The sequence below is a fragment of the Lytechinus variegatus genome, chromosome 3 (genome assembly GCF_018143015.1).
Source record: "Lytechinus variegatus isolate NC3 chromosome 3, Lvar_3.0, whole genome shotgun sequence".
Classification (NCBI taxonomy): Eukaryota; Metazoa; Echinodermata; class Echinoidea; order Temnopleuroida; family Toxopneustidae; genus Lytechinus; species Lytechinus variegatus.
The window spans coordinates 19,345,471-19,373,008 of record NC_054742.1 but is presented as its reverse complement, the minus strand read 5'-3'; the positions used below and the strand labels follow the sequence as shown (position 1 = coordinate 19,373,008).

The 27,538-nt window shown below is 34.1% G+C and overlaps 1 protein-coding gene across 5 annotated transcripts; it reads left to right on the top strand.

Moving 5' to 3' along the window:
- Positions 1 to 27,015, top strand: LOC121410422 (nuclear matrix constituent protein 1a-like). 5 transcript variants are annotated; one of them, XR_005969334.1, is made up of 12 exons: positions 1 to 107; positions 4,547 to 4,702; positions 5,271 to 5,353; positions 9,122 to 9,160; positions 11,518 to 11,744; positions 12,024 to 12,222; positions 12,891 to 12,960; positions 13,393 to 13,506; positions 14,940 to 15,008; positions 15,615 to 15,713; positions 18,300 to 18,390; positions 25,498 to 27,015. XR_005969334.1 is itself a non-coding variant. In XM_041602504.1 (12 exons), exons 1-11 carry the CDS (start codon positions 69 to 71, stop codon positions 18,378 to 18,380), a joined length of 1,098 nt encoding a protein of 365 aa, XP_041458438.1. In that variant the 5' UTR covers positions 1 to 68; the 3' UTR covers positions 18,381 to 18,390; positions 25,498 to 25,623. The 5 variants fall into 5 exon arrangements, 4 of the variants coding, with proteins under 4 accessions (XP_041458438.1, XP_041458434.1, XP_041458435.1 ...); XM_041602504.1 differs by having other exon boundaries at positions 18,378 to 18,390; positions 25,498 to 25,623; XM_041602500.1 differs by lacking the exon at positions 18,300 to 18,390.
- The last annotated feature ends 523 nt before the right edge of the window (positions 27,016 to 27,538 follow it).

The window sequence follows — 27,538 nt, the reverse complement described above, 5'->3', positions numbered from 1 at the left end:
TTTCAGTAGCAGGATCAGCTAGTGCGATCGATTTAATTCTTCTGAGCACTTTTTCGTCAAGAAACCAAATGGCTAGTGATGTGTCAGATGTTTGTCAGAAATTACAGGTAAGATTTTTAAACATGAAGTTAATGATCGAATGTTATGGTGATGGTTTTGCGAGTTTAGTTTTATTCTTCAATCCGTGATCAGACCGGGTCGGAATTTATGGTGCAACAGCTCGCAGCTAACCCCCTGAAATTCGGCGTGCATTGCGACTGAACGACCGTAGGAGTCCGCCGACACGAATGACAACAAATCGGTAATACCAATTTCTGCCTTTGTCATATACTTATTACTAGGCCTACTCCTGTCGTATTGATTAAAGAAGAAATGAAGAGAAATGCATTTGGAATGGATGTACTTTTGCACATTCATTCCAAAAGTTTTTTTAAGGTCAAGTCCACCTCAGAAAAATGTTGATTTGAATCAATAGAGAAAAATCAGACAAGCACAATGCTGAAAATTTCATCAAAATCAGATGTGAAATAAGAAAGTTATGACAATTCAGAGTTTTGCTTATTTTTAACAAAATATTTATATGAACGAGCCAGTTACATCCAAATAAGAGAGTCGATGATGTCACTCACTCACTATTTCTTTTGTTTTTTATTGTTTGAATTATACAATACTTCAATTTTTACGAATTTGACGATTAGGACCTCCTTGCCTGAAGCACAAAATGTTAAAATAATGGAATTCCACGTGTTCAGGGAGGAATGAAACTTCATTTCACATGACATTGACGAGAAAATAAAAATATTTCATATTTCATACAATAAAATACAAAAGAAATAGTGAGTGAGTGATGTCATCAGTTCCTCATTTGCATACCGACTGAGATGTGCATATAACTGTTTTGTGAAATGAAGTGAAATTTTAAAATCCCATAACTTTTTATTTTACATCCAATTTTGATGAAATTTTAAGTGTTATGCTTGTTGAATTTTTCTCCTTTTATTCAAATCAAGTTTTTGTTGGGGTGGACTTGTCCTTTAAATATTTCTGGTTTCTGGAACATGAAGGTGCATCATCAAGCCATCATCAAATTACAATTGCCTAGCCCTGGATGAAAATCATTAGATGATCTATCATCTACATGTAGTCTGTGTAGGCCTACCATTGCTTTTTTCTGCTGAGTGCTTTGTTCTACTATGGAGGACAATTATTAGTTTTAGAGTTTCAAGCATCATCATAGAAATTTTCTGGAATTCATTTAAATTGTACACGTTGTAACATGTGAAACCTAAATTGTAAAAACAAATTTATATACTGACAAAAACCATTGATGAATAAAAATTTTGCTTATATCTGCCAGCTAACTCACGCTGCCAACAATCATTTACCTTGTCACCTTAATCAGGGTCAGATCCAGGATTTTCTAAAAGGGGGAGGGGCACATTTTTCAGATCAAAATTTGACAAGCAAAAAAAATAGGGTTTTCACCTAAAAATTGAGGTCTTTTTGTCTGCAGAAAATTTGAAAAGCCCTCCCCCCCCCCAAAAAAAAGTGTTTTAACTGAAAACAGTTTTTTTTGTCCGTGGAAAATTTGAAAAGCAAAAAAAGGTCTTCACTTTCAAAAAGGGGGGGGGGGGCGGCACACTTGGGTAGAAACGAGATATCTACATTACAAATTTTGATAATGGCTCTCAAACTTTGCACATGGGTCGGCTGTGCCATCCTCCCCCTGGATCCGCCAGTAGCCTTATAATATTTGCATCATAAGGCCTATTGAATGACTCAGAATGGTATACCAGATATATTCAAAGAGTTGGGGACAATGTTGTGCTCTGAGTTGCATATTGCATTTAAGTACTGTGATGGTATTGTATTTTTTGCGCATTCTTGCATGTGTATTAGACTGCTAAATATATTATGGTCATATTGAACGGCAAGAATTTTACAGTAGCCTATATGTAATATTTGTCAGAATTTGTCATTTGACAGAAAAATGATGCAGACCAGGACATCTATGTGATTTTCATGCATCACTTAAATGTTCTTTATAATAATGCACATTATTGCAAATAATTCTACATGAATACTCCGTATGAGGTCAATGTTTTCCACATGTTTTTACCTCAGGAGTGCTCATGAACATGTACACAGATGGAGGTGGCCAATGGAGACATTCTTGTCTGATTCTAATTATTTCAACTTTATTTGGAATTTGAGAGCATTCCAAATGTCTGGGCCCATTATGAGCCTTGCAGTTTTGGTCGCATCAGAAAAATATACACACATTAGAACTAGGTGGTATATTTTCCTTGAATATACATTAAAGAAAAGTGTCACATTTTTTTATTACACTGTACTCAGATTACACTTTGCACAGATGTCACTTGTTTAAAGGTAAATGCTAGTTTTGGTAACGATATCAAAATGAGTTCGTACAGAATCCAATGAAATGACCACTAAAGTGTCTGTTTGTATAAATAAAACGCATGTGCCAAAGGATTCTAGAAGAAATTGTGTAATTGCTGAGAAATCAGCAAATAAGCACGGGATTCGGGTAGGGCGTCGGGCCCGACGCCCTAAGCAATAATTATACATTGTCCCACGTGCGCTTATCTGTGTTGGGGATTTTCGGTGTGAACATTTTTCAGCGTAGATTTCAAGATTTCACAAAGTCCAGTTAATGTAACTGTACCAGATCTAGATCCTCGATGATATACTGGCAATTAAGCCTTGTTTTACAGACTTTCTCATGAAATCAGTGTTAACTGCAACTACTGGTATTTCTCTTTAAACTCAAATGTTAAAGATGGTCTGAATTATTATCTTCTGTTCTCACCTCTCAACTTTGACAAGTTTACATTGTCCATGTATATATTCTACATGTACTTTACTTTTATACAATTTTGAAAGTTGGGTTTTTATTTATCATTTTTATTGAATAAAATTCAGATCACCTTTAATAAATTTCATAGTCAAAATGTTACAGATTATATTGTATGCAGTGTACCTTTGGTAGGCCTATTCTAATTTGAAGTTGTTATGTTTTAAAATTGTATCTGTATTTCTACATCATCCCTATATCAAAGTATTGTAATGGAGCATTAAACATCCTGTAAATCTACCAAAATAAATGACTTCCTCAGGAGTCTACTCATTTATGACATAGAGTTCATAGGTAAATTTCTTTATTCTAATTATATAATGATGAAATCATTTGATCTAAATTCTGATTATACAATCATAACTGACTGTCAATGAGTAAGTTATGTATTTTACACCACTAGACATGTTAAGTATCATCTTGAAATCTTTTTGATAGATTACACACTCTGGCCAGTATTCTGAAGTAAGGTTTAACTTAGACCACGGTCTAACTCTGCTAAAATTATGGGGAGCCGACAAATCCAGATTTCTGTCTATTATGTTTATTATTTTGTTTTCATAACAAAGAATAATACTTCAAAATACTTCAGTTGTTATCCCCAGACAATTATTAACAATTTTAGGGTCATATAAGTTAATTAATTGGTTGTGTAGGCCTACTGTTAGTGATTTGTGCCCCAATTGGCTATCCACAATCAAACCACAACTTTAAACCAGGGTTCAGAATAAGGGCCTATATATCTCTATGGCTTTGCCTCACCCTATCCAATAGAAAAAAAAGAATGACAAAATGCATTTTTGGTAAAAGAAGAGGGTAGCACGGCGAGAAATGGTTTTGATAGTAGGCCTATACATGTACATACAGTGAATAGTAATACCCATAGGTATACAATGATTACAACTTTTAGAAATCCATTATATCACATATGTATTTGTCAGAATTTTTTTCAACTTTGCCCCAACTGCTTCTGTTATTCATTTCCCACTTTCTTTCAAAACATTTTGTCCTTTTCGTTGCTTTCTCCTATAATTCTGATATTTCATGAGGCCTTAAGTCTTCCACTTTACATGTCTTCTAAGAAATTACATAATATTTCAATCATATACCCGGTAGCTAATAAGCATTATTAGGACACCCATAATACTTGTTAATATTTAGAAATTATTTTATTAGACATTAGCCCATTTATCCTAGTAATTACACAAATTGTATGAAGTTTTTAAGTTTGTAATTTGGTTCTTGATAGTGTTTGTATGGAAGTCTTTCTTTGTTGAATTTTTAGCAAATATTGAATTTGATCACCATAGTGATGGGAAAGTATGTGTTGACCCTTGGTAAATATTTCAATTTACCCAGACTTTAGTATTGGAAATCTCTTGAAAAAAGGTGTGAAGTTTTCATCATCAATATAAAGGCCAAGTCCTTGCCAACAAATAGTTAATTTTTGATATCAAACAAATAATGTTAAGATTTATATATTATCAAAATCGGATGTGAAATAAAGTTTTAATTTTGATCACTTCTAAATTCTTAATAACTGCTACCTTCTTAAGTTCTTTCTGGCTGTGAAATTCATGTCATTCAGTGCTTATCCTTTAATCTAGGCTGTTATTAGCTATTAATCTCTGAGTAACTTCATTAATTTGTCTTGTTTTTCAACACCAGGGAGTTCAGCTTCAGTTGAGTCTGGTATTGACTAGGAATGAAGATGTCCTCAAACACTTAGAAGAAGTAGAGAAGATTTTCTTAAAGAATGGCTCCTCAACTGACAGGGAAAACTTCAGTAAGAGTATCAGACAATCCAGACTTATCAGTAGTAAGGTGGGTCAAACATACTGAAACGATTATATTAAGTAATATTGTGTATATGATGCAACAAAACTCACCAAAATTTGTCAGTGTCCAGATATGGCTACACACATTGTCTCACATACCTGTATTACATACTTCAAGTCTATTAATATTTCATGTCATTGATTTCATTTTTATGTCAAGAGAATGATTTTGTTATTACACCAGGAGTCATGTTGAAATACATTTATGTCATGGTTGTGTTCATTTGTGCTACACTTTATTTTTTGATGATATGATAGGTCTGTAGAATTCTTTTGTTGCCTTGCAACATGTTTTAATGCCTCATTTCCATTTAATTTGTAGAAAGTAATATTGTTTTGTTGCTGAGCTTTTTTGTTGAGCTATATTGTGATTTTTCTGTTTGAGCTGATGATGATAGTGTATGTGGACTGATTAATAAGAAAACAATGAAGATATCTTTCTATTTTTTATCTTGATGAAGAAACTTCATTTCTTCTTTCACCCTTAAAGCCTGTATGTCACTGAGATTATGACTTGCATTCATGTTGTAGAATGTATTTGTTTATCTTAACAGCTTGAGGAGAGTATTCAAACACAATGTACCTCTATTGGACTTGCTGTTACTGAACTGGAAAAAAGGAGTGCAGATGCAGAAGAGTAAGTATGAACTTAACCATTCATCAATGTATCTTTAAAGGTCAAGTCCACCTCAGAAAAATGTTGATTTAAATCAATAGAGAAAAATCAGCCAAGCACAATGCTGAAAATTTCATCAAAATCGGATGTAAAATAAAGTTATGACATTTCAAAGTTTCGCTTATTTTCAACAAAATAGTTATATGAACGAGCCAGTTACATCCAAATGAGAGAGTCGATGACGTCACTCACTCACTATTTCTTTTGTTTTTTATTGTTTGAATTATACAATATTTCAATTTTTACGAATTTGATGATTAAGACCTCATTGCCTGAAGCACAAAATGTTAAAATAATGGAATTCCACGTGTTCAGGGAGGAATGAAACTTCATTTCACATGACAATGGCGAGAAAATGAAAATATTTCATATAATAAAATACAAAAGAAATATGGAGTGAGTGATGTCATCAACTCTCTCATTTGGATGTAACTGGCTTGTTCATATAACTATTTTGTTGAAAATAAGCGAAACTTTAAAATGCCGTAACTTTCTTATTTTACATCAGATTTTGATGAAATTTTCAGTGTTATGCTTGTTGAATTTTTCTCTTTTTATTCAAGTCAAGTTTTTGTTGGGGTGGACTTGTCCTTTAACAACAGAGTATGACAGTGGTATTCATGCTGTAACCTATACATGCATAGTGGTAGAATCACACTTATTGTCATGTTTTGGTATAATACTTAACAGCTATCTTGGTAAATTCCTCTTTTTCCACATGTGATTTCCTGCATAGGAAACTGCTACCAACAAAGAGAACCATGTGAACTTTATAACAAGGCAATCATATACGACAAAGGAGATCCTAGGTAGAGATATCATAGATACATATCTCTTGAATTTTCCAAAAGAGGGAAAATTCACAAAAGTATATACATTTCCAAGCTTGTTTTATTATGATAGAATTATACTTCTCATGATTAGAAACATGAACCAAACATGAACGAATATTTTTTAAGGGATTAGACTTATAATTTACATACAGGTCTGCTCGGTCTGCTTGTGGTAAAGATTGATACATGTATTGTATATGTTCACTGTACGTATGCGTATGTGAGATGCTGATTATACATAGAATTTTTAATGTCAGTAAATATTGTAAAAGAAAACATGTGTTGAGTCAGTGTCATTTTGAATTGCTAGTTTGACACAGATTAAACCTTCACTATTTTATTGATTTTATTTTGAGAGAGGGTCTACCTCTGAGCACATAAACAGAGTTTGAACATAAAGAGGTTTTCTTTGAATCATCCTGCTCTATTATCTGTGAGATCAAAGCATGGAGATGTGCTTTATAGTGCTTTGACATCGGTGCCTAAGAAATATATTCAAAGAAGGTATAAATCAATATTTTCAATTATTTTGTTGAAGCCTGCAAGTACGTCATCATGCTGAGGTTGGTGACAATATGGATGTTTCTAGTTGTACACACATACGGATGTATAAGCAGATCCAAGATATTTGTTCCTTGTTTTTCAAATATTTTCAAATTTAAAAGAGGGTGTTTAAGGGGCAAGTGATTGGAATTGGGGAGGGGTAGAGGAAAGTAATAAGGAAAGAGGAAAAGACAAATGAAATTAAAATAAACATTCCCTTCACCATAGTTGGCACATACAAACACTTTGGTATATTATGTGGACACAATCACTTAAGTTCGTGTCAAACATTCCTCTTGTACTAATTGAAAAGGTCAATTCATTACACAGGCCCCCTGCATAGTATGATTTGATGAAAGTGAGCATACACTATAAACCCAGATTGCACGCACACACTTTTTAAAATCATTTTCAGTGAAGGGACCATCATATTATATATAATTTATTCCTTAATGAATTTAATTTGACAATTAAATCAGATTTATCACCCTCTTTCAGTAGTCAGTGATGTTTTGTTTTTCTTTACTAAGGCCCTTTTAAATCCTGAAGTTTATCATATTTTAAATAGTATGAGTAAGCTCTGTAATTGTTGTTTTATTCCACGCATGAGAAAATGTTTTGTACCGAGAATGACAAAAACAAAGACAAATAACATACATGTATATGGGCGATTCCAAGCAAAAGCAGACATTTTCAGTGTCCACAATATACATCCTACAACCATTCTGTATGTATTGTTCTAAAGCCTCAGATGTCAAGATAATTTGACAGTGTAAACTTGACACAAAGACTGACCCCTGTAAAACTGCACCAAGTATTTAAAAAGACATAAGTGTAATGCAACTTACCGTGGAATCACCCATGTACATTATTCTTCTTATTACTAGTATTATTTACATGTACATGTATGTAGATTGGGCTGATCCACTGCATTTTTTTGGAACCTAATTTCTTTTCCAAGACATTTTAAATGTAAACCCTACGTTATTTCATATCGAATTTTAGACCAAGTATCTTACATGTTGTTTCATTTTGTCATTTTCATTTATCTGACAAGAAATTGGATTTGTGAAATATGTGGTTTAAATTGACCCAAACCTAATGCCAGTTTTACAGCGTAAATTGAATCTGATGAAAAAAGTTTCACAAATGATTACTGGTAAAATTTTCACTGTACTTTTCTGCTGATATCAAAACCCTATTTATAATATACTATGATTTTTGTTATGTAGTGCATAACACTGCACATCCCAATGTGAGAATAAGTACCAAAAAAGGTATTTTGCTTAACTGAACTAGATAAACTACATGTAAAGATTAATTTTCATGCAATTTAAAAAATGTGTCAAATTGTAACTATCCGCCTGCATGAAAGTTGATTAAATGCTCTCTGAAAATGGAAAAGTATATTTTGGGCTGTGCATTATAGGTATTGTGTGATAGTTGCTTAAAATGTTTCATTATGCCACATTAAAATGTTCATTGGGAGACATGAGAGGACTGCATAGTCATGTTAATGTACAGGGAAATAGCAATTAATTTCATATTCCCTTTGCATTTAGCAATAAAATAGAAGTTTTTATGGATCAAGGTAGTCAAGGGCACTCCACATAGTATACCATACTGTTATTGATTGCTTTGCCATTAGATGCTGGTATTATGTTCTATACTTTCATCATTGAATACAATGATTACTGTATGAGGAAATGTATAATTTATATACATCATTCACTGGTATTTCTCTCTCAGAGAGACAGAGAAGGGGGGTGGGGCATAGGCTAGGGAAAGAGGGAAATGAGGGGGGAGTAGTATAGATGACAACTGATAATATTTATATGCAGCTTGAAGAATCACAAAATATTTGAATTTTCAGTAAGAATTATCATAAGAAAATTAAATGTTGACAGTATTGACATTAAAGTATTTCCTCAAAGAAAGAAACATGCCAGGTATTTGGCAGTTAATCAACATTTTTTTTTTGGGGGGGGGAGTGGGGAATGTTATAATTATCAGTAGGCCCACTATCTATAAGAACTTCTATAGGCTCAGGCCTCTGCATATTTTCAGCTGTTTCAATTAAGTGATCTTCTAACAGAATATCTTGATATTTGAATGATAGATCATGCCATACATACATGTACAGTCATTTCTAACATTGACATTTAGCACCTCATTTTTACCCCTAAGGTATTTTAAGCTCTTACATGTATATTTATAGTTTGTCCTTTTATGATGTATACTTTATATTGATGTACTGTACTGATGATGAAATAATGATTACACAATTCTGATTCCAAACAATAATTTGTAATTGTTTTGTAAATCTATATGATTGATTATTTACATTAAAAAGACAAAGCACAGGAAGTACACCAAGGAAAGGCAGAAGGAGGTAACTACATTTTATCACACTTTGTCACACTTTGACTTGATGTGGATGCACTATTTGTATTGCGCAATATTTCTATTCAGGACAATTTCAAGTTTTTTTTGTTGCTTGATTTTGCTTGTAATATTTTGCACCGATTTTGTTGTTGTAATTAGGTTAATGAATCATCTAACATGGGTATCCTATCAAATTACATGGACAGAGAGTTAATTGATGTGAGTGATGTGTTGATTATTAATTCATGGGCTTAGACTTTTTTAAGGGAAATATTCATGGTGTAGTGCAGGTTTTTTTTTTGTTCATCACATTGATTTGTTGATTACATGACAAAATTATATTGCATTAAACCTGTTATGACCCCGTCTATGATATACATTCATAGGGTGTAGAGAGAAAAAGGTTGACGATTTGGGGATTCCACTAGCCTGAACTTAAGACAACAAGACAACATTGCAACAAGTAGGCCTTACTCGGCAATTCAAGCCTCTTTATAATGTCATAGCCATCTCCTGTGCACTAGTCCAGTGTTTGGGTGTTGCAAGTAAATCACATACTAGTACTTGCTTTTTTAGAAATTGTTGTTTGTAGTCTGTGGAAGGCCTTGTTGATGTCTCCTATCAATTGCAGATAATGCAGAGATTTAATTTTGCAATTTTATACATCTTGCATTTCTCAGGGAATGCCAGTTGCATACTGATGCCAAAGCAACTTCTCTACCTGTAGGTGGTTTCAGACCGCCTCGAAGTTCGCCAGTTCCAGGTATTCTCTGATCGGGAAATTTACCCCGATCAGAAAATACCAGGTATTTTGGTAATGTGAAAGCAAACTACGCGTAATTTCCCCGAAAGAAAATACCCGCTAAATAGTGGGTACTTGGCAAAATTACGAGAACTTTCGTGGGGATTTTTCCAAGGTCGCAGGTATTTTGGCGATGTGAAAGCAAATTACGGGAACTTTTAGCCCAGCGTGTCGTTGGGCGCGGCAGCGTGGGTGGCTGCTGGGCTAGTGATTTTGAATCTCGCGCCTTGCCTGCTTATCAGACCATACTGCGCATGCTCGTAACTTCGGGAACTTATATCCCGAAGGATGTGTTTCGGGGCGGTGTGAATGCAGGAATAATTAACGGGTATTTTTTAGCCTTAAAAAGTTCTCGTAATTTAACGGGGATTCTTGTGATCGAGGCGGTTTGAAACCGCCTAGTGGTGGTTTGGCCTAATCTCTGTCTTAGATTAAATACCAAATATATTCAATACCATCCTTTATAGGAAGATACCTATGGATTTGGTGTAATATAGAGGGAAGGAAGGAATACTAGAACTCACAGAAACAGATATAAGTAGCACAGTGTATATTACAAGGTTAAATCCTAAGTTATGGATATTTTATTCAGCCTGTGTGAGCTCTGTTTGCTTATGTTTGTGTTGATAAAGTTGGGAATAGGTCACAAGTTACTGAGTAGCAGAATTAACCCTCTTTGCTCTGATTCTATTCAGAATACCCTGAGACACTAAAGATCAGACCATCATTGCTCTGCAACTTCATTTACTGGTATTAATTTTGAGGTCAATGACGATATCGCACGATGCAGTAAATTTGGAATATTTAGAGTAATTCCATAATTACTTGGCTACTATCTATCATTCGGATGATTAAGAATAATGTGTCCTTGACACATATTCTTCATATAGTAATTAAGTTATTAGGTATATTCTCTTGGGGAAGGTTAAAACTAGGTTCTTTCCATTTGTCAGCAGATTTTTTAAGCAATTACTCACTAATTTATTTTTCACACATGATATACTGATGAAAAAGTGAATAACAAAAAAATTATATTGATGATATGACAAGCAAATGCAGTTCCAATCCTTAAGTTCAAGGTCGTTTGTTATGAGTGAACAACTGCTCTACATTTGCCAGTGAATGTTTTCATGGTAACAAAATAAAAAAGCATTATGCCTAGACAACTTATGTCACCGTTTCTGGTAACCCTGACCACTTCTACACTTGGTCGATATAGATTCAGGCTTAATTAGCTAAGATTGCAAAATTTACTTTTATAAAATAAATCATTTCATACATTGTATTTCCTCTCTCGAGCATATTTACATGAAGTACATTATAATTCTTGGGTACCTAGTGTACTCGAATATCATTTCTTACTTTCATGCTTTCTTACTATCCTGTTAATAGGCAAGAATGGGTGGTGGGTCATGGGTTCAATCTCTGGCCGATTCATACCAAAGACTTTAGAAATGATACCCTCTGCCATCTAATGCGGCTTGCTGCATTTTGAAGTGGCTACCCTGGATAAAGAAGACATTATCACTAGCATTTTACTTATCTTTTCTTTCTGTGTCAAGGTCATCTGCAGCTGAAAAGTCTGGTTTGGAATTCCAGCTTAAGTCCCAACTAAATCACAATGTCCTTCTCCATAAGGAGAAAGCAGAGTTGGAGACCAGACTTAAGGAGCACATGGGGACTCTTAAGGAATCTGGTAAACAAGCTGATAAACTGGAAGAGGAGATTGTGGAGACCAAGAAACAGATGAAGAATCTTCTTGATATGTTTGAAGAAAAGGCAGTAGAAGGTGAGTAATGTCTTTATGATACAGGGCTTTCAAGGAAATTTCTTATCTAATGATACATCTCAGATAAACAAAGCTTTCTTTTAAAAGTTTAATTGCATGCCCATAAATTGTATTGTAGTGTTGTGGTATTACTTGAAACAAGCTTCAATAAGTTGTTGGTTATTTTGTAGTGAATTGATCATTATATGTAAGAAAAACAAACTTGTACAATTTGAATTATTTGTTCCCTCTATAATAATGGTTTAGTAATATATAGCCTTCATCTTAATTTGATTGCAGCTGAGAATAGAATAGGTGAACTGCATGAAGCCATGGAGAGGACCCAAGAAAAGGCCAATCAATACCAAGCCATGTATGAGGCTGAGAAAGAGTCTAACTATAGATTTGAGAAAGAACACAAAGAGAGAGAAAAGAATAGATTCAAGATGGAGAATGGAGATGATGAGGGTGATGGTTTAGGACCGGTCTTGATATCAAGGTAAGATTATCAACAACTATTACAATCTAACTCTAGGAAAATGTCTTTCATACGTTTAAAGCAAGGATGTGTCTTATCATGAGTCCTTTCTTACCTATACTGATAGTATTTGGTTACAAATGACTGGAATATCTTCTTCTCCTGTCTCGTGTTGGGTTGGCAACCAGTCAGAAGATGGATATTTTGAACACTGCTTTGATTTGGAGCCTTCTTTGTGAGGATGGAAATTTCTTTCCCTTCATCCTTTTTTTTTTGTTCTATTTTACTTTCCTTTTTTTTTCCTTCACTTTTTTCCTTGACATATCTAGGATTTTCCTAAGCTATGCATTTATTTGCATTCTAAAGACCTTATGTCAACTTAAACTGATGGAAGTGAAAATATTGAAAATCTCATTTAACACCCAAAGAACATGTTTTGATAATGCCTCATTAAAAGAACAAAGTGATGCAAGCACAAATTCTGAATTGACAAGATTTGGACATAAGAATTTGTTTATTTAAGAGAGAGGATATGGATCCAGAAACTTGCCCAAAATATTATTGACCTTGTCATTAAACAACACTGTATGGGTGAGGATGTGGTATTAGAGATATCGTCTGTGGTATTTCTAGTTGCAGTTTGTGGATGTAGATTTTTAGCAGCTTCATATATTTATCTTAATATACAGACCTCAGACTTCGGTGAAAAGATCAAAGTCGACACCAATCGACCCATATCACATCGACCCTCAGTACCAGGTATGACTCCAATGAACATTATTCTTTGACTTTACTGACAATACTTGTTTATGAAATAACAATTTGTAGACTTTTTTCTGTAATCATGATATTATCACAGATTTAACATCTGCCTCCAAGTCCTGGGAAATACAAGGTGTTCTAGATTAGCTAACATAATAAAAGTATATATAAAGTTTTATATTTAATGTGTTGAATACCCATTTTTACACCACATATGTGAACCATGGTTTAAGTTGCATTTCTGTCAAGAGGTTCTCAACTATTATTAAAATCATTTATTAAAAAAAAATTTTAAACATTTTTTTAAAACCACCCAGGACTTTGCATGCACAGGTATGTGTAGGACCTATAACTTTACCATAATGTGCTCTCATAATACAAAATTACTTGAATGTTTTTTCTTTTTCTTTTCCTTTTCTTGATTATTAGTCCGTTATGGAGGAAAATAAGGCCTTAAAAGCAGAAGTAGATAGATTAGTGAATGATAATGTACATCTATTAAAGAAGAGTAAGCAAGCTCAAAGGGATATTGAAACTATTCAGGTAAGCATTGGATTAGTTTCCTCTTGGGTTGATACCAAGTATGAAGAGAAATTATTTCTAAAAAGGACTGATTATGTAATATATGACAGACATGTAGTTACTAGACATAGCTTAACTTGATCAGTTACTGTTAACTGCCATTTATTCAACACGAGAAAAAAGGATATTGAATAATATCAACAAAGTTTGTTGCAACAGAGAACATTTTAGATGAATAAATTAATGAATTAAGGAAAAGACAAAATACATGGATAAAACTTCTTCAGGAGTTTACAATGTGGTAAACTCCTGAAGAAGACAGAGGACCGTTGAATATTAAAAACTTCATTGGCAATCAAAGAATTATCATCAGCATTATTTTGTTACATTACTGAAGCCACTACGTGAAACTTTAAGATGTTTGCATAAAACTAGATATACATATATTACATATATAGGATTATATTTTACAGTTTCATATTTAGGGTGTATAGCTCCCCTCTTTTTTCCTTCAACAGTATCACCCTTTGGCAGGTCTTTGGATTTGGTCCAAGCAATAAATCATAAAATCAAGGAGTATAACTTCCTATATAGAGTACATTACTTCTATGACTCAGTGTTCATAGGCTATGTTGCTAGGCAATCAGAAACAATTTGAGATTATAGTTAAGTGGTGTTGATGTTTCAGGGCTTGGCAATGGGCCCTACTCTTATCTTGTGAAATTAAGTAGGTCTTAAAATTTCAGCTAATTATGGTATCATAGATAAAATTCTATACATGTTTATAGCTAACCCCCTAGAGAAATGCTAATGATTGAATCCATATTTATTTTTGAAGCCTTCATTGTATACATTACTATCAGATTTATGCCTTATGATGCAGTTGAGCCTCCCACATCCCACATTAAAAAAAGGAATACAGGATTATTCAGATAATGCTGTATATACATTGTGTTTTTGTTTATCCAAAGTTAAAAATGTTTCAAAGTCATTTTAACTTTCAAATGTTAATCTTAGTATTCAGTTCTCTAGAATTTCCATAGTTTAGCACATATTTATATGATAAGTTACTTGAATGTAAAAAAACAGCCTTTAATTGTAAGATTTCCATTGAAACATTTACTTGCTTACTGTTGAGAATGTTGCCATAATAGCGATTGTTAAGTTTCATGCAGTTGGACTTGGACTTCGTCAGTGACTTTAGCTCCATGTGATGTTGGTGGAACATCTCTTGCATTGAGTTTTGCAGATGATGTCATTGTTTTGCTCTGGCTGAGATCGCCCTATACATAGCAATCAAATTTGTCACTGGTTTGCAAGTCATATTTGATAGTTTTCTGACCTGTGACTGGAGATTTTATTCTTGAAAGTAATTATAAAACACAGAGTGTGTTGTATCTGTTCTGTTTTATTTTTATCTCCATGTTTCATATACATATGTTTTTTTTTTTCAGAATCATGTTGCAACTTGTTCAGGTCAGAGGGATGAACTAAGAAGAAGACTAAAGAAAGAACAGGAAGAGGTAAATTTCATTCTAGTCATTAGTACAGGGAAGCGAAATAGTACAGGGAAGCGAGAGGCGAGTTTGGGTTATGGGATCTTGTTCTGAGGAAGGGATAAATTTTATTAATTTTCTTGCATTGCAAAGTTGAATGTTATACCTATGGTCAAAACACTTTTTTGTATTATCAATTCCTCTCAAATACCATGTTGATTTAATTATGTCGAGTCAAATTAAATATCATAACACAGAAAACTATTAAGGTTGGATGGAATATAAAAAAGCATTTTTAAATGATTTTTAACAGAAATGTGCAGAAACGTATATGGTAAGCAAATGAGCCTCTGGTATTAGGTAATTGCTTTTCTTTTTGCATTTTACTATTTGATTATTTTTTTCAATATTTTGCACTGATAATGTGTAGCATGGTTTGAATATTATTTAGAATATGTCAAGTCATCATAACTGTAACTACGTGTACAAGGGAGAGTTGTGTCAATGATATTCCTTTTAATTCAACTCATTATTTCCTCTTTTATGGAGCTTTGGAAATATTTATAGAAAATATTTGTGTAAAAAAATATGTATTGATGAATATCTTTTTATATCGATTTATCTGATGAACAGAAGCGTAAGCTTTCATCATCAATGACGAGGCAAGCATCTGATTGGATCATGCAGAAGAAGATGGTTAAAGACATTGAACATTATAGTAAAGCCGGAAAGGTTAGTAGAAACATTCATTAGTGGACTTATTATATTTTACTGGAATTCTAAGTGATGTGATTGGAATGGGTAGTAATTACGCAAATACGCTTTCATGGAAGTTTTGACATAAGGGCCCTTTTACACAAAGGTTAGTGATTAATAACTATTTTGAAAGAACAATTCTGATTGGTTCTTAGCCATTCTACTGAGCAAAATGCGCATGCAATGATGATCTTGATAGGCCATTTGATTTAGAGATTAATTTCTAACCTCTGTGTTCCAGGGATCTGATCTCATAAAACAATTTATGTCTCATGTGCATGTCGTTGTTGAAATGAGAGGTCAGAGACGTAAAGTATAATAAATGTGGCGTATTTGTCATGGTTTCCAACCTTATTTAATATGATTGAATTTGTAACACTCTTATTTATATATATCTGCTTTCTTGTTGATGGTATCTTTGAGTTTTGTGCACAACATGATTGCCAGATGCATCTTTATATATTGCTTTCTAATCCCTCCTGAGATTCTATTAATTTTTTGTTAATTTTCTCCCTCACAATTTTTGTCTTGCTTTTCACTTTTTGCTTGCTCCATTTTTCTTATATTTAGCAATATGTTTCTATTTATTTCTCCATCTTTCATGTCAGAGAGCATCTTAGCAGTGTATGCTATCCATATTTCTCCCTCATTTTAACTGTTGAAATACAGGTGAAATAAAATAAATAAAAAAAACTATCATAAACCAACAGCAGAAATAACAGAAAAAAAATTGAATTCTCAAAGAAAATGTGAATCCTCTGAAGTGTTTTTTTTTCTTTTAATAATGTTGTTGTTAAAATTCTGATCTAATTTTTTATATGCACACATGGGCAATGTGCACTAAAATGTACGTGGTGGTTTAAACACACTCCATGTTTTAAAAACCTTTGTGAATTCAGGCTAAATCAAGAGACTTGTGGACATGCCACTTTATTTCTTCTTGGTCTTTTTTTATATGAGACATTTATTTCCACCCATCTAATCACTCATCATTATGTGTGACACTTCTGATAAATATTGAAACAAGATTCTGCTCGATTGAGTAGAAGAAATAACCAGTTGTCTCACGATGTAGCAAACGTAGTAGGAAAGCGACGTTTCGTCTGCAAGCTGCTAGACTTCGTCAGGCAATGAGCAAAGACGCTGCTGCGCACGGGTTATATAGCGTCGGGAGCTATTGTCTGGCTCCACTCGGGCGTGAGCCGCGCTGTGATTGGCCGGAGCCGCTGGCCAATCAAACGCCCGAGTGGAGCCAGACAATAGCTCCCGACGCTATATAACCCGTGCGCAGCAGCGTCTTTGCTCATTGCCTGACGAAGTCTAGCAGCTTGCAGACGAAACGTCGCTTTCCTACTACGTTTGCTACATCGTGAGACAACTGGTTATTTCTTCTACTCAATCCTTCACCACGATGAACCTCTTCCACATCATCAAGATTCTGCTCATTTATCTCATTACATTTATCTATATAGTGAACAATCAGCTAATTTAAGAGCATGAAAATCTCACACAATCGTTCATATTACAATCATATTACTGTAATCTATTTTATATTGAATGTCATATGATGCATGGCAATTATCCTTGGCATTCAGCTTGCGACATTCACTTTTGGAGATTAAAATGATTTATATTCAAACAATTTCAATTGATATTTATATTAATAACGTGCTGGAGGGGAAATGTACTTTTACAACAAGATTGTTTTTCTGGAAAACTTTTTACTTAGTAAAATTTTTTAAAAAATCTTTTCCCATGAAACCTTGCCTTCCCATTTTCCTTGATTGTGAATGGTTGATATTTGTGATGGCTTATTAATCATTGCATGTCATTGTCCAGAGTGATTAAAAGCTTGTATCAGGTATTCGTGTTACAGTTGCATTCTGAAAACTATGATATTCATGATAACATTGTGAAAGATTTTTCCAGTGTATTTGCTTTAATAGGAAGAATGATTTGTATTGATAAAATCACTTTAAAATTCTTTGTTATCAGTCATGATGAACATATATTTAGATATGAAAGTATTCCTTTTTTAGCTTGACTGACTAGATCATTTGCAAAGTGTGCTCTGATAGTATTTTTATTTTTTTTGCAATATGCTCAGTACACTCAAAGTTTTGAATTCAATGCCCAAACATGATTTTTTTTCCTAAAATAAAAAGATTCTAAAATTAGATTCTTTAAAATAGAGAAAATTATTTTAGGAATATTTAAGAATTCATAGATTTTTTAAAGATACATATGTATTTATTGTAATGAATATCAGTCTAAATGTATCTAAAATCAGTTATATAATTATTATTAAGAAATAAGAATACAAAGATACATATATGTATTGTAATAAAAAAAATGTAAATTTTTATCGAAAATCAGTTCTATGATTATCATTATTATATGATTATCAGAATTTGTCATTTTTTCATATAATTCTTAGGTCCAATTGTAAAACCCACAAGTTTGCAACTGTAACTCAAATATTTGATATTCAACCTGCATGCTTGTGGTGGATTTCATCCCATATATTCTCTATATATTCCTTGTATTTCTTTACTATTCAAGACATGTTCATATTTACTGTGTTGCTGAGCTTACACCACTCTCTCTGTTTCTTTCTACATGGACTTGTACACCCAGCAGTGACTAAACTCAGGTACCTAATATATCCATTTAACTTTCCACTAAGTAGCCCTCTAGTGTTCTGTTTCTACCAATTTATCGGCTTGAATACATTAAAGGGGAAGCTTCCTTCATATAGTTGTGTTTCGTATATTGAGAGAGAGAGAGAGAGAGTTTTGTAAAGGGATTTTCTTTTCAGTTTTATCTATTGAATATACTTTGTAACTCCTTTACATTTTACTTGTTAGGATCAAAGCAAATTATTATGATACCTCTATTAATGTTTAGGAAAAGCGAAGAAAAATTACTTGCTTTTATACTGAAAATGGGAAATTTATGCAATACATGTAATTGCATTTATATGAAATTGCCAACATATAACAGAATTCTCCTTTTTCTCTTATGAGCTTTACCATTTATATACACCAATTGACCTTTTTTGCAACCTTGCTCATTCTTTTGTGCCTTTTATAAATCCCATTGTGTATATGGCTTTGGAAGTTTGTGAACCAATATTAAAGCCCCTTGGCTATTATAGAAAATAATATATCCATAACATTGACCTCATTTAATTTGAGTGGTGAGGTGTAATAATGAATTGAAATAAGTTAATGCACTTATGCTAGTGCATGGAATACACTAGACTTGATCTTCAATTATTGTCGGTTGAATGCATACATATATATTAGTACAGTGTGTATCAGTGAAAATGGGACAGTTCTGAAAAAGTATAAAATTTTGTTTCAAATTGTGATCTCTATAGTTTGGTGTTCATAGATGCTATGAAGTCTTATTTTTCAAATTCCTTAAAAAAACAACTTGTTCTTGCTTGAGCAAACACGGAACTTTTTAGTTGGGGGTTCAAAAATAGACTTAGTTGCACAAAAATTGCAGAAATTGAGAAATATGATCATCAGACATGGTGATGAGCAGAATCCTCTTAGAGTTTTAATAATTCGTGCCATTATATTCAAATGCTTTCAAAATAACCTTTTTTTGCCCACAAGGAAAGGATTTTAATAAATTACAAGCTCTCTGCCATTAATACATTTATGCTAACCCCCTTGGGTTGACAGATTTTTTTTTAATATCAAGGAATACATTCAATGTTGATAGATAACCTCTTGATTGATGCAGAAATACAGAAATGAGAGCAATTTGAACATAAAAATGACCGTTTAAACCCTCGATGCCCTTTGACCTCATCATCCTTAACACACATGTGGCTTTACCCAAGGATCCAGAGGCGGTGGAATGTCAAGCTCATACTGTGAAAGTAATACCCCTTTCATATTGCCCTTTTCATTTTTCACTGGCGAACTTCTCCGCCTCGCATTCCTCACTTCACCGGCGAAGAAAAAAAATGTACCCTTTCGCACTGACATTTCTTCCCCAGCGAAAGTCAACGGGCGATTGCAAAACAAAATGAAAGAAAATTGTAAACATTACTTCTTACCTTTTACAAACAGGTATAAAAAAAATAATTACAACATATTTTGGAAGTATTACGAGAAAAACTAACAATATCACCTTGTATTTTAGCGCATTTTATACATGTAAAAAGTGCTTTTAAATAAATATCGTTTGTAAGAAAAAAATTATGTTCGAGGGTATTTACTTGGCCATAGCATTCAGCTGAGCTTGCAACTTATCGCGCGCGGAATCTCGGTAAAGGGGACATTGGGAGAGAAAAAAAATTGACCTCTGACGTCATTAAAGAGGAGAAGTTCTCCGTTTTGCTTTCATACTGGCTGTTTCACTGGCGAAGTTCTCCACCTCTAGAGGTGGAGAAGTTCGCCGGGGAACTTCACCGGTGAAGTTCTCCTGTGTACCTTTCCCCTTCGCTGGCAAACTTCGCCAGTGAAGTTCGCCGGTGAAAAGCGCAATATGAAAGGGGTATAAAGGGTCACCTATTGTTTGGCAGACAAAAGGTGCCCCTCCACTCTCTTTGTCCGAGCCTGATCTTCTACCCCCTCTGCAAGGATCATTTGTACCAGTGTGATCATAATTGATGCAGAAATAAAGAAATGAGAGCAAATTGAACAAAATTTGACCTTTTGACCCCCAGATGACCTTTGACCTCACCATCCTCAAGACCACACATGTGATGTTACCCAAGGTTCATTGCGCCAATTTTTTTTTTTTTTTTTTTGTCCAGTACCCCCCCCTCTCCGGGACAGCCTGGCGCACCCCGCTATGGCACTTGGAGACCCTGGGCCCCGTCTTACAAAGATATAAAATTGATCCAATCATCGTAACTTTATGGAAATCATCAGTATCATAACATCATTCTACAGGAAATTTGCAAAATTTGTAAAGAAAGGAGAACACACCAAGTTGTCAAAAAATCAATGAATTTATGGATCTACATTTATACCTAGAAATTTGTTTGAACAAACATGAATTTCATATGTTGACTTTGCTGGCTTTCCATAGTTGCGACTGATCGGATAAATCACAACTCTTTGTAAGACAAGCCCCTGGAGCAATCTTACTCCAGAGTCCATCATCAACTTTTAAGATAAATTTTGTGCAATACACCATATCAAGCCCCCCTAAAATATACAATATGCAATGCTGTTGAATGAAATTCCTTTTTTTCTCTCAATAAGAAGAAAATGCTATGCTTTGGAGCTGCTTTCTTTGTTCTTTTCCTCAATAAGATAAAAATGCTATGCCTTGGAACAGAAATTTTAGTGTAAAATGTGGGTCCTCTCCAGAGCACATGCCCAGCACCACGCACTATATACTCAGTGTGCCAACCACCCCCCCCCCAGCAAAAACCATGAATGTAGTATCCCATGACATAAGCGTACATTTATTACTAGAATCTTTCTCAGTGTAGAGTACTGAAGTGATGACATCACAAAAAAACTTTTTTTGCATTTCAGTACTTTTCATACAATATTTTGGTAGAGCATGATGAAATACCTCCACTTTCCATGCTCACACACCCCCTATATTTAAGCAGCTGAATAATTTACCACTTCCAGACATTGTTAAAATCCAAAAGGCTTCATTCATGTATTAGTACCACCAAATAAAATTCTACAAAATATTTTTGACATTATGTTTTCAACAGCAGACTTCTTTCATTCTTACTACACTAGACAAAACACACATATTTGCACCCCAATCCTGTACTCAAACATGCTGTCTTTAAGCTCGATCACAGTGAATGGTTCAAAGCTTTGGAATAATATGCCATCCATCCGACCTGAAGAACTCACCTTCATTAAAATACGTTAAAAAATATTACAAGCTCACATTGAATAATAGCATATTACACCAGGGTATCCATTTGTGTATGTAGTTGTTTTGTGCTGGGCCCGGGGGGGCCACTTCCATTCACGAATGGATACCATGCGCGACCATGGGGTCTCGAAAAGCACCCTAAACACGTAATTTCCATATTCTGAAAATGCACCCCTTAACAAGTATTGGCGTGTGAAACCCTACCCTTAACAAGTATTGGAAACAAAACGATACTCTTGGCAAATTATCCCTGAAATGAACCCCTTAAACAAGTACAGGAATGTTTTATTGTTACGGGTCCTTCGGTCGTCGGCTTTACCTTATTTGGTTTAGTACGACCCCATCTTCTACACCTCGCGCAAATCGGACTCTGAACACGAAGTGTTGGGCCAAAAAGGACATCCTTTATAAAACATTTTAATTTTGTTTTATCATCCCAGCAAATTCGACCCTAAACACGTAATTTTCCTAGCGAAATAGATACCCTTTTTTCATTATTTTTGTGTTTTTGACACCCTTATCACGTTACGTATGTAACGTGCCCTATCGTGAAAAAGACATCCTTTTTACGTGTTTTTTTGGTTGTGCATGGTATCCATTCGTCAATGTAAGTGGCCCCCCCCCCCCGGGATTATGGAACATCTACATATTCTGTGTTGAGCTGCTTGTCATTGTTATCTTTGTACTGTTTATACTGTATTTACATTGTTTTAAGAGCCTTTGGCTTGTGAAATAAAGATGAATTGAAGATAAAATAAATTACTAAATTTGGTGTGGATCGGTCCATTGGGGCCTGAGATAATTATGACCTCCTGAATGCATATTTAGCCCCATTGTAGTCAATGTAGTATTAGCTTGGTTCTAAAAGTTAGAAACCAGGCCAATATTCACTTCAATGGGGCTAAATATGTATTCATGAGGTCATATCTCAGGCCCCCATGGACCAATTCATACCAAATTTTGGTAGTGGAGGTATTTCATCATGCTCTACCAAAATATGGTATCAAAATACTGAAATGCAAAATTTGAAAATTGACGATGTCACACTTCTTTACTCTATATGTATGCACTGTATAAAAAAAACATAAAGTCAGTGCATGAAATAAAAATCATGGATTCAAACTACCGTGAATTCAGGATGTTGAGGTTGTAAATCAACTTCATTGATATTTATATTTGCAGTATATTCTCCTTCATAAGCAGGGAAGGGTGGGGTAAATAAGGTCACATTTTTTTATAATTCCAATTGTATCTTTTTAATGTAAAGCAGTAGAAACATGATACGATGTCTATTACTAGATCTAGAGTAGACCAACATGATTCATTGGAAATGTCATAACTATTCAGCCTATTTTGCATATTAATGAGCCATACATATATTTGCCCCATTGAAATTGGGCAAATGAGGCTACCTAACAAAAACCCTTTTTTTTATATTGCTGTGTATGAAGTAAATTTATTTATTTACCAAAACACCCCCATTTTAGGATTAATTTATTAATCATGTCCAATATCATAATCACTGGTATTGACCAGTGATTAGCCTAAACAATAGACAAATGTGCCAAAGGCAGACAATAAAACAGATTTCAAAACTTTATCCCTGATGTACTATTCTATTCACCTGGTCTATACAATGCCTTTTGTTCTTAGAATTTGAATACTCTACCAGTAAAGCTTATGCACCATCTACATTTGAAAATGATAGTGCTCATCCTAATGAAAAATCACAAAGGTCATTTGAGAAAAGTTGACCATGAGCTAACCGTGAACTGGCTTATATTATGGAATAAAAAAAGATTTTCGTATTGTATTGTGTATTGTCGCAGTATTATTGTGTATCTACATATTTTATTGTGGACACATATACAGTCAAGTGTGGTGATGGCTATACAGCATTTTAAAGTTTTAACAGATGTAATCATAGTTTTATCTATGTATTTAACTGGGTGGCCTCATTTGTGCCCCATTGGACATGTTGAGTTCATAGGCATCCAGTCAGAAAAAGAGGAGGGAAAGAAGTGGAATTTACTACAGTTCTGGCATGCACAATAATACCTGTCACAAGTAAAATAAGATGAAAGTTAATACACATTGCTGTGTATGTATATAGTAGCCTACTTGTCCCTCTAAAGTGGCAATACTACTTTCAAAATTTTGTTTTTGAGGTGCTGCTGGGTTTGTGCTCATCCTGGCCGTGTGCTCTTCACTGGGAGACGTTCTCAATAGGCGGTTTCAAACCGCCTCGATCACAAGAATCCCCGTTAAATTACGAGAACTTTTTAAGGCTAAAAAATACCCGTTAATTATTCCTGCATTCACACCGCCCCGAAACACATCCTTCGGGATAAGTTCCCGAAGTTACGAGCATGCGCAGTGTGGTCTGATAAGCAGGCAAGGCGGGAGATTCAAAATCTCTAGCCCAGCAGCCACCCACGCCGCCGCATCCAACGACACGCTGGGATAAAAGTTCCCGTAATTTGCTTTCACATCGCCAAAATACCTGCGACCTTGGAAAAATCCCCACGAAACTTCTCGTAATTTCGCCAAGTACCTACTATTTAGCGGGTATTTTCTTTCGGGGAGATTACGCGTAGTTTGCTTTCACATTACCAAAATACCTGGTATTTTCTGATCGGGGTAAATTTCCCGATCAGAGAATACCTGGAACTGGCGAACTTCGAGGCGGTCTGAAACCACCTAATGCTCAAAATATGTGCTAAGACATTATCTGAAATAAACAGTAATCCATTTGACCTGACCATTCTTGACCAGTGAGCTAAAACTAAGAGCATACTATTCAAATAATTTGGAGAATTATTACTGTGATAAATATTCTGAGGTAATTTGATTTAAATTATTTTTTACAAATACAAGTTTTCCTTAAATTCTTAGTGTCAGAATTATTGAAATGGGTTGTTTATATTTCAGAATTTAAATCTGTGGGCTCATAGTCCAGTAGTTACTCAAATGAGCACTCTTAAAATATTGGGTAAAAATGCTCCATGAGGGTAATTATGTATCCAACCAACATTGGGCATTTATTTTGGGCATTTTTATTTATCCAGTGTGATGAAGATTTTGCCGATTCTAAAGTAATTGCTGCTTATTTTTTAACCTTACTGGACAATATGATTCCCGCATTGGGTAAAATACTGCGCCAAATTGGTTGGATACATAATTACCCTCGTGCTGTTTAAAATTTTACCCAATATTTTTTACAGTGAGGGATCACAATAATGTGTTGTCTTTTGATAAGGCATTGCTCCTCATTACCATGTCCCTATGGAGGACCTTAAATGAGAATGAAACCTTTGGAACAAGTAGGTTTGTGTCGTAAAAGAAAAATCAAAGAATAAGAAGAACAAAGAAAGTTTGAGAAAAATCAGACAAATAATAAGAAAGTTATGAGCATTTTGATATTGCAATCACTAATACTATGGAGATCCTTCCATTGGCAATGCAACAAGGATATGTGATGTCACATGTGAACAACTTTCCCTTTGATGAACTGTAAAATACCCCCAAAATGTCTCTTTTTTGCTTATTCTTATGGCGATACAAACTCTTTATCCATGGCGTATTCTTTTAAAAAATCTGTTTTGCATGCCCTTCTATAGAAAGAACACATGATCTTCTGATAAATGTTATAAGAGAGGAAGTTTAAGTGAAATATATACCAACCGCATAGCCAGGATTTCATTTTGGAGGGGGCGGTAAATGCACGCAAAGCGTGCCAACACTTACAGAGCACGCACCCTTGATCTACCCACTCTGTAGAAATGAAGTAGGCTTTAAATGTGTTAGTTGTTCATGTATGTCCATATTTTTCTAGTTTTGTATCCAATGATGTTATACCTCTCAATTATTTGTGTTATTATTTCAGATTCAACCAGAGTCTACGTTATCAGCCAGTGTACGTTATAGAAGCCACCCAATCAAAGTGAATGAGGATAAACCTAGGAACATTCCTGTAGAGAGTTGGTCATCTGAAAATCCTCTTAGAGCTGTATGAGAAATGAAGTTGATTCCTGAGGTTCTCATTATCATCAGAAGTATATGATTTCAACTACAGCTCCATGATGATTCAGAGCTTTTAGCCCAATTTGTGTAATGAAAATTAATCTAGTTATGATATAAGTCACTCATGCCACCAAAATGAGTAAAGAATTGATTTACCAGACATGATATGAGATTGTGCCTGAATTGAAACTTTGTTGAAAATGCAATGCCCAACCTTTACTATCTTGTTTTTTTTTTTGGGGGGGAGGAAGATTCAATTCTGAACTCAGGTTTAAATTAAACCCCGGTTTAAAGTTGTGGTTTAACTATGGAGACCAAATTGGGGCACGAATACCTAAGAGCGCACATCCCATTTATTCACTCATATGACACCCAAATTGTCTGGGAATGATAACTGAAATTTTTTTTTTTTCATTTGAAAGTGAAAGGAAACTAAATAGTAAACATAAGAAATATACAATATAAACAAATTTTTTGAACTTTTGACTCCCCATGATTTTAGCACAGAGACCGTGGTCTAAGTTTAACCTGACTTAAGAATACGGGCCAATATGTTTTTTGCATTTCATATCCTATTATTAATATATAATTGAATTTGATTTGATTTGATTTTAAAAATTGTAATGTGTTTTCATCCAGTGGCTTTTTATAAGCAGGTCTGTACATACATAGTAATCATGTGATAATTATTACAATTTTTTATTATGATTATTAAATTCAAATTTTGTGTAAATTTATTTCTCATACATATAAATTAAAACTGACCTTTTTTTTTTGCTGCAGTGAATCTCTTGTGTGAACCTAAATACATGTAGCTGTGTCATATCTCATTCAGGTTTGTTTGACTTACATTCCATTGGATAGTGAATATGAATACTAAAATAGATCCACTCCATGAGGAGACAATGATGGGGGCAAAGGGATATTCTGAAAGTAAAATTTATCAGCACTGTATGATTTTACTATCTTTTATACAATTATGCCCATTGAATATAGTCTGCAGGCACAGACCCTGAATGAAATTTTTATCAACAAGTGGGTCTCCATGCAAAGACTAGCACATATAAAACTTGCTGTTTCAATTCTGAACGAGAGGGCCTTCAGTTTGAAGTGCTACCACTTGAATTTTGTATGATACATTTATATTTGCTGTATGAAATATAACGCCTACAAGTATTGCAATGAATTATTTTTATGTACATATTCTTTACCTGCTAAATAAATTAGTATTTTTTACATGAAATGATTTGTATTGTATAGTACAGTTATATACATCACCTTCAAATAATTTATATGAGTGAAACCAAATTTCTCATATACACACATTCATTACATTATTTGTATTTGATGCTACCTTGTAGATAATCAGAAAGCATTGTTGTTGTTTTTCTTTCAAAAATGTTTGTGTTCGTTCATTTATGTTGTGCCATGAAACAGAACATTATATTTCTTAGTTTACATCCTTCTGACATTTTTTGTTGTTTTAGTGGTCAGATGATCTTAGGCCCAGTTTACAAAAAGTTACCATTGATTGAACTAAATTTTCAGATTGACCTCATCTGTATATTTAGATAGTTGTTTGGATTAGTCACAAACTTTCAATTGATTTAATTGATCACAAATACCTGTTACACAAAGACTATAGATATACACCAAACAGACTTCAAAACTGTTATATTGACCTTTGGATTGAGAAATTGTAAAATGGCAATGTGTTCTGTTCTGGATCTGTATGCTTTTCATACTGCATTTCCTTAACCCCCATACTATCTTTTTTTGGGGGGTTTCACACGTGTCTTTCTTAACCCCATACTATTTGCTTAGCCGGGGTTAAAACCTTAACCCCAGACTAACCCTTCTTTCTCTCAGGGCCAGATCATCCTATACTATTTACCATGCTAGCC

What these genes read in the sequence shown, in the direction of transcription:
- LOC121410422 (XM_041602500.1), top strand. Translation starts at nt 69, where the DNA reads ATGGCTAGTGATGTGTCAGATGTTTGTCAGAAATTACAG. An exon ending in ATGTTTGTCAGAAATTACAG is followed by an intron (nt 108 to 4,546) that starts GTAAGATTTTTA and finishes TTTCAACACCAG; the next exon opens with GGAGTTCAGCTTCAGTTGAG. An exon ending in GGACCGGTCTTGATATCAAG is followed by an intron (nt 12,223 to 12,890) that starts GTAAGATTATCA and finishes CTTAATATACAG; the next exon opens with ACCTCAGACTTCGGTGAAAA.